Genomic DNA, 14915 nt, shown 5'->3' with positions numbered 1-14915 from the left:
CTATGGAAATATAAAACCGATCTTGTTGTGTAATGTGAACATTGCCAGAAAGAATTCAATTACTTATTATATAAAGACGTCTTCTACATTGGATCTGGATAAGGAGGCAGGAGGGGGGAAAGCTAAAATGTTGCCATGTACTATTCACAACAGGTTTAGCTACTATAGGGAGGGCCAATAGCAAGTTTCCAAATGTTCTTTGTACCAGGACAGATGTTGGTGGATGGAAATTGCCCCACCACAAAATGGATCATGTTCCTCCAAGTCCTTCAGGCCCCCATAAGCGACCAAAGTACCTTATGTCTCCTGAGCCCCCACTTATTATCTTACATAGTATCACCGATGTCTCAAATGTCATCTGAGAAGTTTTAATTCTTATGTAACTGTTATCCAGAGCAGATTATTAGTATCACACCCCGGAATATAATATTCTAGCAGACCATGATAAGATAACACCGGAATTCAATGACCCAAACACAGGAAAGAACACGAAATATAAACCCCTGGAGAAATCCTACAAAACGTCACCGACCTTTATTAATGAATGGACCCAGCAAAGAATCGCCACCATGTCCTGCACCGACCCACCCAGAGCTTCTCACCATGGAGAATAGAGAAGCTTCCATGTGGAGGAACATCTGTCTGCTCCTGGCCGGGGTTCTTCATGTTCTAGGCTCGCGGGGACCTCTAGATGTATCCCATTCCAGGTGGATGACACATCCAGAACGAGATGACTCTGTATTCTTACTATGGGGATATGACCGAGAAGTCCAGGAGATCGCTCTGGAGATACAAACACCCTTGTCCTCCTCAATATTTCTGGGCTTAGCTCCAGACAAATCTTTGAATAAGACGGACTTTGTGGTGGCGGGATGGAACGAGCACGGCGAGACGTATTTTTATGTAAGTCTAAGAACAAGAAACAACAATGTACTAAATATTCTGTAACTTATTATTGTGTCTCATATCCATGTATAGGGGGCAGTATTATAGTAGTTATATTCTTGTACATAGGAGTAGTATTATAGTAGTTATATTCTTGTACATAGGAGTAGTATTATAGTAGTTATATTCTTGTACATAGGAGTAGTATTATAGTAGTTATATTCTTGTACATAGGAGTAGTATTATAGTAGTTATATTCTTGTACATAGTAGTATTATAGTAGTTATATTCTTGTACATAGGAGTAGTATTATAGTAGTTGTATTCTTGTACATAGGAGTAGTATTATAGTAGTTATATTCTTGTACATAGGAGTAGTATTATAGTAGTTATATTCTTGTACATAGGAGTAGTATTATAGTAGTTATATTCTTGTACATAGGAGCAGTATTATAGTAGTTATATTCTTGTACATAGGAGTAGTAATATAGTAGTTATATTCTTGTACATAGGAGTAGTATTATAGTAGTTATATTCTTGTACATAGTAGTATTATAGTAGTTATATTCTTGTACATAGGAGTAGTATTATAGTAGTTATATTCTTGTACATAGGAGGTAGTATTATAGTAGTTATATTCTTGTACATAGGAGTAGTATTATAATAGTTATATTCTTGTACATAGGAGTAGTATTATAGTAGTTATATTCTTGTACATAGGGGGTAGTATTATAGTAGTTATATTCTTGTACATAGGAGCAGTATTATAGTAGTTATATTCTTGTACATAGGAGTAGTATTATAGTAGTTATATTCTTGTACATAGGAGTAGTATTATAGTAGTTATATTCTTGTACATAGGAGCAGTATTATAGTAGTTATATTCTTGTACATAGGAGTAGTATTATAGTAGTTATATTCTTGTACATAGGAGCAGTATTATAGTAGTTATATTCTTGTACATAGGAGGTAGTATTATAGTGGTTATATTCTTGTACATAGGAGTAGTATTATAGTAGTTATATTCTTGTACATAGGAGGTAGTATTATAGTGGTTATATTCTTGTACATAGGAGTAGTATTATAGTAGTTATATTCTTGTACATAGGAGTAGTATTATAGTAGTTATATTCTTGTACATAGGAGCAGTTTTATAGTAGTTATATTCTTGTACATAGGAGCAGTATTATAGTAGTTATATTCTTGTACATAGGAGTAGTATTATAGTAGTTATATTCTTGTACATAGGAGGTAGTATTATAGTGGTTATGTTCTTGTACATAGGAGTAGTATTATAGTAGTTATATTCTTGTACATAGGAGGTAGTATAATAGTAGTTATATTCTTGTACATAGGTGTAGTATTATAGTAGTTATATTCTTGTACATAGGAGTAGTATTATAGTAGTTATATTCTTGTACATAGGAGGTAGTATTATAGTAGTTATATTCTTGTACAAAGGAGTAGTATTATAGTAGTTATTCTATATACACTCACCAGCCACTTTATTAGGTACACCTGTCCAACTGCTCGTTAACACTTAATTTCTAATCAGCCAATCACATGGCGGCAACTCAGTGCATTTAGGCATGTATACATGGTCAAGACAATCTCCTGCAGTTCAAACCGAGCATCAGTATGGGGAAGAAAGGTGATTTGAGTGCCTTTGAACGTGGCATGGTTGTTGGTGCCAGAAGGGCTGGTCTGAGTATTTCAGAAACTGCTGATCTACTGGGATTTTCACGCACAACCATCTCTAGGGTTTACAGAGAATGGTCCGAAAAAGAAAAAACATCCAGTGAGCGGCAGTTCTGTGGGGGGCGGAAATGCGTTGTTGATGCCAGAGGTCAGAGGAGAATGGCCAGACTGGTTCCAGCTGATAGAAAGGCAACAGTGACTCAAATAGCCACCCGTTACAACCAAGGTAGCCAGAAGAGCATCTCTGAACGCACAGTACGTCGAACTTTGAGGCTACAGATGGGCTACAGCAGCAGAAGACCACACCGGGTGCCACTCCTTTCAGCTAAGAACAGGAAACTGAGGCTACAATTTGCACAAGCTCATCGAAATTGGACAATTGAAGAATGGAAAAACGTTGCCTGGTCTGATGAGTCTCGATTTCTGCTGCGACATTCGGATGGTAGGGTCAGAATTTGGCGTCAACAACATGAAAGCATGGATCCATCCTGCCTTGTATCAACGGTTCAGGCTGGTGGTGGTGGTGTCATGGTGTGGGGAATATTTTCTTGGCACTCTTTGGGCCCCTTGGTACCAATTGAGCACCGTTGCAACGCCAAAGCCTACCTGAGTATTGTTGCTGACCATGTCCATCCCTTTATGACCACAATGTACCCAACATCTGATGGCTACTTTCAGCAGGATAATGCAATGCCATGTCATAAAGCTGGAATCATCTCAGACTGGTTTCTTGAACATGACAATGAGTTCACTGTACTCCAATGGCCTCCACAGTCACCAGATCTCAATCCAATAGAGGAGCATCTTTGGGATGTGGTGGAACGGGAGATTCGCATCATGGATGTGCAGCCGACAAATCTGCGACTGCAACTGTGTGATGCCATCATGTCAATATGGACCAAAATCTCTGAGGAATGCTTCCAGCACCTTGTTGAATCTATGCCACGAAGAATTGAGGCAGTTCTGAAGGCAAAAGGGGGTCCAACCCGTTACTAGCATGGTGTACCTAATAAAGTGGCCGGTGAGTGTATATATATATATATATATATATATATATATATATATATATATATATACACTGTGAGACCACCAGTCCCCTGTCTTCTTGTATTAACCCTATCTAATATTTCTATCATATTCATCCTTACACAGGATGCTCACACAGAAGGCAGTTGGCCACCAGAGAAAGACAAGTCCCAGGACTATGTACTACACAACTTGAGCCGCAATAAAACTCACACCATTATGAGAGTGTGGCGTCCGTGGTTTACATGTGACCGTCATGATCATGAAATTGAGGTAAATGTGTGATTTTACATTTGGAAGTAGAACCGGATATATAAAACATCATAATTATCAATGGTGTCACTTTATACATATAATACTCCAGAGCTGCGCTCACTATTCTGCTGGTACAGTCACTGTGTATATATATTGTTGATGAATTTGGACAATCTGTTTGTCTTCTCTCTAGAATGACACAGTGAGAGTGATGGTCGTCATTGGGGACAAAGAATCATTGGAGTTAACAGATGACAACACCTTCCGAAAATCCATCTTTTTCCTGGAAATTCTGGCTGATGTGGTTTATCCTGACGAAACGCTTATCTATGATTTCAAACTGGATGATGTAAGGCCCCGAAACCAGAAACTATGTCCCTAGGTTTTTATAGTGCCAACCTGTCCTGCAGTAGTATTCAGAGATTGTCATTGTCTCACTGTCTACCATCCCGCTGACACACACTGAGATTTACTCATAGTGACCGATAACCTTGTGAGAACATGTCTTGAACCTTCGCAGGGTTCGCCAGCGAGTTTTGCATCAGTACGAGCCATGAGAGATGCCGAAAAATTACATACAACTCATGCTTACTTTACCGGGGTTCCACCGCCCCATGTATTCTTCATCTTCTGGCCTCTTCTGTGATGTCAGTGGCCCCCGAGAGCTGAGGATAGATGCTCGTCTTGAGTTGTTGAGTTGTTTTTATTAATATGTTCCAGAATTCTGTCCCCAAAACTGGCCTAGGTGACTCGCTCTGCTGAAGTGTTTTTTTCTATTCCGCAGCGTATACGATATTTCGAGCACTATATGTTGATATTCTTTCCCTCTCCCTTCTAGTTTCTTGTTCCAGACCAAGATACGACTTATGCTTGCACGTTCCGTCCAATGCCCAGCGTGTCCAAGAAACATCATATTATAACGGTAAGTCCTTATCATGTGCTTGTAAGAAATAGTCGAAGGTTCTCCTTCAAAGGAACAGCTGCAGGCCATATTGGCTTCTACGGATCCTTATAAGATGGTCGCTTGTTACAATGTGTTCTAGGTGTTGCTGTTGTTGACATGTATTGGTTACTTACAGTCCTGTTCACATGTTCAGGACTCAGGACATGTTCAGGATCAGGACTCCTGTTCAACTATCATCCTCAAGATGTAGTGCCCTGCATCATAACTTTTTGGTAATGAACAGAAGGGTCACACACACCCTTTCCTGCCCCTGAGAACCTTCTTTAAGAAATCTACCTTCCACGATTCCTGTTAAGCCCCAACAAAGAAATTTAGACAAGCCACCATCCTCAAGCTTGGCACACAGCCCCTTCCAGGTGGGACCCATCAAAAGTCAAAACCAATTGGTTTCTCTCCAGACTGATTTCCCTTGCAGTTCCCCCAGAGGAGAAAACTCATATTGTAGGACAACCTGAACCTACACAGAAGAGCAAAAGGGTAACAATGTTTAGAATTCTTGACTTTCAAGCTCCATATCTCACCATCCACTACAGCTTGGAATGTGAGACAACCATCATGTTATGGACAACCAAGCTCCACCATTCCAGACCTCTGACATGTTACTATAGCATGTCCAAAGTATGTAGAGATGATAGGTTACCTTCAGTATTATCACTATTTCTAGATTCCATTGGTTTCTACTACCTCCTATCATATCTCCTTTTCAGTATGACGCAATCCAAGACCCAGATACTATCGGGATCGTGCACCACATCCTGATATATGTTTGTCCCAACAACACGGAGATTGTAACAGAAGTTGGAGATTGCTATGGCGGTGACCCGAGGTTTTCCCAGTGCATGTCTGCTACATTTGGTTGGGCTGTAGGTGGAGAGGTGAGTACATTTTGGAATGGGCCGGATAATCCACTGGAGAGATCACCAGACACCGAAATAACTGAACCAAATACAAGCTATGGTAAAGGTGGGCACATCTGTAACTTACCTGTATGGCAGCACACCGAGGACTTACTATTCCACACTAAGGGTTCTGATGCCTCCTTATGAGCCAAAATAGCCAAATTTTTCCCCATTCTCTATATTTTTGCAGCAATTTGACTATCCAGCAGACGCCGGGTTTTCTATTGGGACAGAGGGAGATCCAATGTATATCCGACTCGAGATCCATTACAGTAACTTCGAATATAAAGAAGGTGATAACATCAAATCTAATATTTTTTGAGTCTATTTGTGACCCCAACAGGATGTCCAGTCTTCTCCCACCAATCATGGGCAAATCGAAAAATCATGACAGTTGACAGAATTAGGGTTGAGCGATCGGGATCGGAAAAGATCGGATTCCGATCGGCAATCGAGAAAATTTCATGATCGCGATCGGAATTCCGACCACAATCTTTTTAGGTGGGATCGAGATTGGTGATTACTGGCCAAGCATTGTGGGAAAAGCTAACAATGTTAGCCTTCACACTGAGTATACGCTCATTCTGAGCGGAGCATATACTCAGTGTGAAGGCTCTGCTGCGGTTCCATAGGAATGAATGGAAGCAGCCGGCACACAGCCTTAACCCCTTGCGCACCTGCTGCGTCCATTCATTCTAATGGGAGACTAGCTAACATCTCTAGTAGCTACTTACCTGCAGAGATGGCTGGTCCGGTGCCCGGTGTTCTCATTCTTCTTTGCCTCGCTGCTCCCGCCTCCCAGGTTAGTGTTAAAGAGCTAGGAAGAAGGCGGGATTTGTGGCTTAGGAGAGTGTGACGTCTCCCCTCCCAGTACCCGCCCACACTCTCCTAACCTAGGAGGCGGGGGCAGTGAGGTGAAGAAGAACGAGAACACCGGGCAGCGGAGCAGCCATCTCTGCAGGTAAGTGGACACCAGGGGGGACTAAGTAGCCAGAGGATTAATAAAAAATTCCTCTGGCTACTTAGTGAATAGAAAAAAATGACTACACAGCATGGATTCTAACAATTAAAGCGTTCAATTGTTAGATTCCATGCTGTATAGTGAATAGGATTGTTTTTAAAATCCGATCTCCGATGAGTAAAAAAATCCCATTGACTTGCATTGGGATCGGAATTGGGATTGAGAACGGGTTCAAATGAAAAATGATCAGAAATCGGATTTCAAAATCGATCCTGAAAAGTCAAGATCGGTTCAACCCTAGCGATCGAGCAAATTTCACATTCGCGATCAGCTAGAAAATGATTGAACGGATACATTTTTTGTGTTTTATAATATATATATATTTTTTCAGGATTGAAGGACAGTTCTGGTATAAGGATTTTTTACACCCCGGAGATCCGCCCTAATGACTGTGGTGTCTTGATGGCTGGAATTTTTACATTTCCCATACAGTTTATTCCTCCCAGAACGCAAGAATTTAGAAATTATGGACTTTGTAACACCCATCTAATGGATGATGTAAGTGACCGAGGCCTTCGAGAGCAGAATGGTAGACTATGGATGTCATTGTCCTATCCAGAAAGGTTTGCTCCTCGATAGGTCCAATGACAAGATTTTGAGATATTCAGCCACTGACCTCTACATGTTCCTAAAGCCTTAAATGTGTTAAAAAAACGTTCAATGGATGTCATGTGGATAAGCCCTTAGTCTTCGCCTAGTCATGGCGCTGGGTAGTCCTACAGTGAAACATAGACCAGGCTTAAGAAGGATTTCATACTCCCTTTAAGATGACTCCTGTTCTTCTTTAGATATTAGGTGCGCCCATTCCTGACCTTACCGTCACCACCTTTCTATTACACGGACATCTGACGGCTCGGGGCGTGCGGATAATGCATTTCAGGTAAATACGTCTAAAATCCAACCCCTTACATGTACTTGTGTTCTATGTAGACCGGGAAATGTGAGATGTCAAATAATTTCCACATCTCGTCGTCTAGTAAAAGTCTAGTTTTATCTGGAATGATCTTCTCTCTCCATAGAAATGGAACGTTAATAGGAAGCCTCGGGGAAGACAAGAAATATGATTTCAATTTCCAGCAAGTCAGAAATTTGCCAAGAAAAGTTACAATAAAAGCTGTAAGTGTATATATGTATCTGTTCATTGTGATAGATAGATAGATAGATAGATAGATAGATAGATAGATAGATAGGAGAGAGATAGATAGGAGATAGATAGATAGATAGATAGATAGATAGATAGATAGATAGATAGATAGATAGGAGATAGATAGATAGATAGATAGATAGATAGATAGAGCGATAGATAGATAGATAGATAGATAGATAGATAGATAGGAGAGAGATAGATAGGAGATAGATAGATAGATAGATAGATAGATAGATAGGAGATAGATAGATAGATAGATAGATAGATAGATAGATAGATAGACAGACAGTTGAGCGATCAGGATCGGAAAAGATCGGATTCTGATCAGTGATCGAGCAAATTTCATGATCGTGATTGGAATTCCGATCCCGATCTTTTCCAGCGGGATCAAGGTCGGAGGTTATCTCAATATTGGCTCAACCCTAAAAGTGACTTATCCTATAGAGAAGCATTGACTAGGGTTGAGTGATTGGGATTGGAGAAAATTGGATTGCGATCGACAATCGAGCAAATTTCACTATCGGGATCGGCTGGAAAATGATCGGAAATCAGATTTTAAAATCGATCCTGAAATCCAAAGATCGCCTCAACCCTAGTTATTTCAACTCCCTTACCTGCCCAGGAAATGGATAGGAAATGATGGGAAATGTATTCATCTCTACACATTATTATTGTATTTATTTTCTCAGGGAGATCAGATTTTAGTTGAATGCACCGCCGAAACATTGGACAGAGAAGGTGTCACCTTTGTAAGTTTTTGTAAATTTTTTTTAAATTGCGGTTACTTTTTTTGGTGCCATCAGTGTTTGATCAGTGGGGGTTCTTCCTTCTGAATCCGGACAATCAGATTGCAATGACTGATGTCATAGCCACTGTGTCTATGTAAACCATGAGCAAGATTGACTGAGATGACGAAGGATAGACCCCCATCAATCCATCGAAGAATCGATCACCCATATACACCACTTCTAGAGTAGATAATATAATATGTTGCTAGATAATTCTTCATAATAAACTGACCACTAGGGGGCATTGTTCGTAATCAAAATGTCTCTACAGGGGGGTCCTAGCTCTATGAATGAAATGTGTGTTGGATTTCTGTTCTATTATCCTGTTCTCCCAATTGCCGCCTGCTGGAGTTTCATGGATATTTATCACGTCACCGATGCCTTGGGAGTAGAAAGGGCAGACAGGTAAGCTTCACCTTATTGCATATATACAATTATTAGATACGCAGATTCAGGGGCCACTTAATAACTTTATAGTCCCAAGTAGGTCATTGTACATCACAAAACCCGCTGCCGTGTTGATGGTACCACCTCCAAATTATTGGTGTAGGTGGCCAGTAGAAGATTCATGGCCATAAAGGGATACACAAATGAGACTCCGTTATAGTAGGTGATGTCATGGGTGACCTCAGTCATGATTTATAGTACAAGTGTCTACACATGGAATAGAGGGGCTTGTAAAGTGGGACGGAGGTAACTTCCCTAGTGAGGTTTTTATTTAAGGGTTAGGATATTGGGCACCCTCACTGATCAGCTGTTATTCTGAGTCTTCTGGGAAAGTCTAGAAACCCTGGGTCTTCCTACCCCGCTAACTGAGGGATGCTGCTTTATTGTATCTGGCAAGTTATAAAAATGAATGTGTATGTGTGGCAAAAAAAATAAAATTACATAAAGTCCCCTATTTTTGGTGACGGGCCAGAGCAACAGCAGCCTGTCCTTATCAGTTTCTGAAAAAAACATGGTTTTCTCAGGCTAATAGCACTAGTCTATAGCTTCCCCCAAATCCAGCCATACTGGACCATACCCAGCTCTTCCTGGTACCCCTGGTGGTGGTTACACAGACACTAATCATGTCATGAGTACAAGTAACCCCCTATGGAGCCGTTTGAGGATTAGGTCACAGTTAGGTTACAGATCCTTAGGTTACAGTTATTGTATCTTCTCTTCCTCCCACAACCCTCTCTTGTGTCTTCCAGTATAATGGAAGCAGTCTTGAACCTTGATGCTGTAGAATGGGATGATGAAACCAGAGTAAAGGCTCAGAAAGCCGTCATGTCAGCAAATCACCTTGTAGTAGTTCAGAACCGAGAGGTTAGTACAGTTTGTCTATCTGGTGAGCATATGCTAATCTTGTATGTATCCTGTTATCTTCACCCTTTGTCTGGCTTATAGTTCCTCCTATATGGTATATCATACCTCCCATGAATTATTGCCCCATCTATCACCTGATGTATCACTGCCCTATTCTTTCACTATATTAACCTACCCAGGTTAATATAACCTATTAGTTATATAGGTTAATAGTATTAACCTATTAATACTACCCAGAAAAACATAGCTTGGCTGAGACCAAGTCAACTCAATATTGGTTCGGTGCTAAGCTGGGGAGATCAAACTAAACACATATGCTTCTCATACTTATTGCTCCTATGTGGACCCAGATAATGCTATTTGGACTACAGACATCACCTGACATCATTCAGGGTACTTTGGGCCTCCCAGAGGACATGAAGTGCCTGTCCTTGAGTAACAAAAGTGGTGGAACCTTCACTTTGGGATACAATGTCCTGGTGGAATCTTTACAATCCTCCTTTCTTCTAATACTTCCATTCAATTCAGAGTCAATGTGAGAAATGTTAAGGTGGGAAAACATCTCCAACAACCTGTTTGACCATCAGTAATTCCTTCCACCACCCCATACATATACACATTGGACTTGACTTACCCTGTGTTTGTCAGACATCTTTATCCTCTCCAGACACCTTGGACAGCAGCTTATCTCCATTGAGGACAAAAGGATGGGGCAATGTGCCTGATCCTCTTTCCTCTAACACCCCAGGATGCCTTCCTACATCTTTTGGTCGGCCAACCCAGCTGTAATTGATGGGTTTTTTGGAGATTCACCAATGTGTATGGTCACTTTTAGTCTGAGACTCTCCTCCAGACGAGGTCAACATCTATTATAGCGTATCCAAACACTCTCGAGAAAGGAGCTTGTGAGTAAAGCTGGCTAAAATTGAATATTTTGTGTGTTTTCTTGCTATTTAGGGGACCAGAATTAATGAGACGAGCCCATTACCACCCATCTCTCTACCGCCCCCTTACCACTGTGAGGACGATTCCTTGGAGTAAAACTTGTGAACCTTCTAATAGGAGTCCAGCCATCTACAAACTACATACAGCTCCTTAAAGAATTTACATATGATTTCTTGTGTATACATCTGGGATAAGGAGATCTTAGAAGATGTGACGTGTATGGAGAAGAACTTCATACCATACAGTTATGGGACTTTGCATGGACTTCTAGATGCTTCTAGATATCTTTGATGACAGTGGCCTCCAACCTATGGCTCTCCAGCAACAAGACCATGCTGGGAGTTGGAGTTTTGCAATTGCTGGAGGGTCACAGGAGGCAGATCACTGTTTTATGATGTAGAGCAAAGACAACAGTGTCTGATCGATGTATAGACAATACTAATAACTCAAGAGTAGGGTTGAGCCGATCTTGAGATTTCAGGATCAGCCGATCCCGATCGTGAAATTTACTCGATCGCCGATCGGAATCCAATCTTACCCAATCGCTCAACCCTACTCAAGAGATGCCATAACTATGATGTTCTCAATGTTCTATCTTGTAAGACAGATGGCTCCATGTATGTATGGAAGACACATCTATATCTCTGAATACTGGAAATCTTACTCTAGAAATATAATTCAAGGTCTTGAGCAAAATGTATGTGACTGAATGGAACGTCTTACTGTCTGAATTGAGGCCAACACAATCCTATATAGAAAGGTTCAATAAATTTCCATATGGAACATCTGCTTTGCTTGGCTTTATTAAGAGTCGTCATATCATAGAATGTATCTGCTTCATCCTGAGTATACCCGAAAAGCGAAATGGCATACGGAAAATAAGAAAAAGGCAGGATAACATGTCCAAATGCTGCCCCCTATAGTCAGGGAAGAGTGGTGTATCGGACAAAGGTTTCACCTTGAGCTGTGGACTGTCCACCCTTGACTACAGCCACTAATGTTAATCACTAAAGCTGGACATGCACCTATAGCCAAATGATCGCTCGGCCAACAGATACCTCTTCCGAGCTCCTCACTCAGAATATAAGACCCCAGTGCCGCAAACTGCTGACCACCGAGCCACTGCGCTCTCCTTGCATGTTTCATCCTAATTAAGACATGTGTACACTGGAACACCAGAGTTTAAAATATGAAGCAGTTTGCCCCCCTATCAATTATTACTACTATTGGTTTCTTGACATGTATTTCTGCCAAAAAAAAAACCAAGAAAAGCCCAATTGAACATATTGTAGAAGATCCAGGGACTCTGGACATCAAATCCAAGTTATGATGCAGCTAAATAGATCCCTGACAGAAAAAAGAGACATCTCTATGAAGTTTCCTCTTAGTATTGTGTACAGGCAGGGAATACAGAGCATCAGATCTGTATATAGTTCTGCTACTTCCCCCTTCATTCACTGCAAAGGGAAACCTGTACTCGCCCCTAAACTCACTGTAAAAAGAGAGACCTCCCCCTCACATTCCACTCAGTGCTTTCCCATATTGAAAGCACCAACTTTCCCATATTGAGCCTGCAGGTTTCTAAGGATGGAACTTCCCTAGTAACAGGGAGCGAACAGCAAATTGGCAAGAAGGGGAACACGTATTGGCAGGAACTTTAGAGAGGATTTTCAGGCAGAAAACAACTACATTTCAATCAGGGGCATTACATATTGGTCCGGGACCACATACTCCAGTAAATGAAATTAAAATGACTGAAAAGTTAGTGACCATTTAAGAGAATGATGAGCAGCCCATCCTGGTGTGCAGCCATAACAAACTGAGTATGGACCACCCTTAAACAGGCCAAACCCTTACATTTTTCATTTTCACTTAGTCATACAAGAGGGTTTTTTTTTGTTTTTTTTTGTAGGATGATTTCTGATTTTTGTTGGTACCATTTTGGGATGGATATAATTTCTTAAATATTTATTATACTTTATTCAGATCCACCATCTCTACACTGTGCCTATGATACAGGTAAGCTCTGTTGAGATGAGTCCACCTTTGATCCATTGTTGATCTTCTACTTGGTGTAACACAAGCATTGGACTGAGGTTCATTGAGCTCACTAGATAGCCAGCCACCCCTAGGAAATAGATGATGGAAATCTTCAATTTGCGTGTCTTCTGCTTGACCACTGCTGTATCAGAGCCTGGTCCCACCTCTGATACTTCGGTGGGTCAGTCTTACATTGCAGAGAACTGAAGTCCTCCATGTCTTGACTCTTTGGTGTCCAGTTTTGGGAATCCATCGCCCTTCCTTTAATAAATACAGAACATCTTCAGTAAATTGATACTATATCAGATGTTACTGTTACATGTTGATGTGACTCTATCCTTTGGCTCATTATTCCTACCGTTCTGTTGACATGACCCTTCACCCCTCCATTCACCGCTGATGTTAATGATTGCCCACATCTGTCTGTGTTTGTACAACTTTTTGTTTTTTTTTTCATTTGAAAAACTCAAATATAATAAAAGCAGAATTAAAAAACCAAAAATTCTGAAAAGAATTCCAAGATGGAACCCAAAGAAAAAGTAAAAAGTATACAAATACGGTAACATGTCTCCCCTCTATATAGTCTCACATAACCGCGAACTCCATGAAGGTTGGGTGGATGTTTTGTGCCACTTTTACGCCGATTTAATCGGAATCTGGGATGGAGATAAGAGAATACTAGTGTGACCCTAGGGTAAGCCTGGCACTAATGTCTATGGAGCGCAAACCCTAAAACCTGGAAACCTTTGAAATTGTTCCCTTTTGATACAATCTTAGGACGAGCTCCTAAACCTGGTCTGTGTTATCTTCATGATTCTCAGTTGTCTTGAGCACATGGACCTTTGGTGATGTTGTGCCATTACATCTTCACTTCACTGCCTGGACTTTGTGCATCTACACCATTGTCTACGTACTGGTGGTTGGATGGTGATCAGATTCTCATAATGTCCTTGCAGCAGGTGACTACATCTACAGTCAACAAGCCAAAGGACAAGTCTACCTGGATTCATGCCCACCACCACTTCAAAAAGGTTCCACCCCCTCTCTGCTGGTGACACCTTCTAACTCTAAGTGGTGCCTTCTGATTTGTTTTGCGGGGTTTGTGGGTAATAATGATATCTCACTAATCCGCCCACAACTCAACCCAAGCTGACGGTACATAATGCTGGAGCCCCAGCGAGATAGATCAATAGTAGAATTTACTTTCCATGAACCTTCAGCCAGGAGCTTTCCATCGGGAGAAGATGAGAGCTCTACATTTTGTGTTGTTCCTACCAATGCTCTACGAGACTGTATGGACGGACAGTGCCCTGACTCAACTCCATAATGCCCCAGTAAGAAACTTACCATATCGTTGGGTGTGTAGGTGTGTGCCGACTACTGATACTGGGAGATATTATCTAATACAGGTCCATTGAGTTACGTTGAAGTGTTTGATGTTTCTGCCTAGTGAACTGTTACTAGAACCTGAAGACACGGGCTTGGGTTTGGCTGGACCATTGCATGTTACTGTGTTGGCTTTAGAGTTGTGCTCAGGTATGGTGTGCCAAGGAAGTTGTAAGGCAATGCATAGTGGCCGCATATCTGCATTTAGCAATAATCTAGGTGAGCACATGTTACAAAATTGCCTTAACCAATTATTTTCCTATTTAGCCGCCTTTAGGGAATGATCACATGTGGGAATTTGATGCAGAATCTGCCTCCCATTCATTGACTTTCATTACGAGCTGTCTCAACACCCAAACATTGTATCTGACATATAAAACAAAGAGGTTACAAAGGGGGTAAGAAAGGAGGAGTTAACAAGGACATACTGTATAAGAGACCCAAAGACAAAAGCAAATAATACAGACACGAACCTCCATGAGACGGGACACTGGTAATGTCCTCTCCTCTTCTTCTTCTTTTAGTACTTGTTTCCTCTCAGTTTCTCTTCC

General features: G+C 41.1%; 1 protein-coding gene across 1 annotated transcript; it reads left to right on the top strand.

Annotated features, from left to right (window-relative positions):
- The first annotated feature begins 603 nt into the window (after positions 1–603).
- LOC142183253 (putative DBH-like monooxygenase protein 2) lies at positions 604–14131 on the top strand. The gene is made up of 15 exons (XM_075258278.1): positions 604–903; positions 3735–3881; positions 4057–4212; positions 4702–4785; positions 5535–5702; positions 5917–6019; positions 7079–7245; positions 7536–7627; positions 7767–7863; positions 8584–8643; positions 8954–9087; positions 9879–9993; positions 10829–10898; positions 12925–12957; positions 13935–14131. Exons 1-15 carry the CDS (start codon positions 604–606, stop codon positions 14129–14131), a joined length of 1923 nt encoding a protein of 640 aa, XP_075114379.1.
- The last annotated feature ends 784 nt before the right edge of the window (positions 14132–14915 follow it).

The sequence above is a fragment of the Leptodactylus fuscus genome, chromosome 10 (genome assembly GCF_031893055.1).
Source record: "Leptodactylus fuscus isolate aLepFus1 chromosome 10, aLepFus1.hap2, whole genome shotgun sequence".
In the NCBI taxonomy this organism is placed as follows: domain Eukaryota; kingdom Metazoa; phylum Chordata; class Amphibia; order Anura; family Leptodactylidae; genus Leptodactylus; species Leptodactylus fuscus.
This window is presented reverse-complemented; position numbering and strand designations above follow the sequence as displayed.

Bases quoted from the DNA above. Each gene is read 5' to 3' on its own strand.
- LOC142183253 (XM_075258278.1), top strand. From the start codon at position 604: ATGGAGAATAGAGAAGCTTCCATGTGGAGGAACATCTGTCTGCTCCTG. The intron at 4,786-5,534 runs GTAAGTCCTTAT...TCTCCTTTTCAG, and splicing joins AGAAACATCATATTATAACG to TATGACGCAATCCAAGACCC. The intron at 9,994-10,828 runs GTTAGTACAGTT...GGTCACTTTTAG, and splicing joins TAGTAGTTCAGAACCGAGAG to TCTGAGACTCTCCTCCAGAC.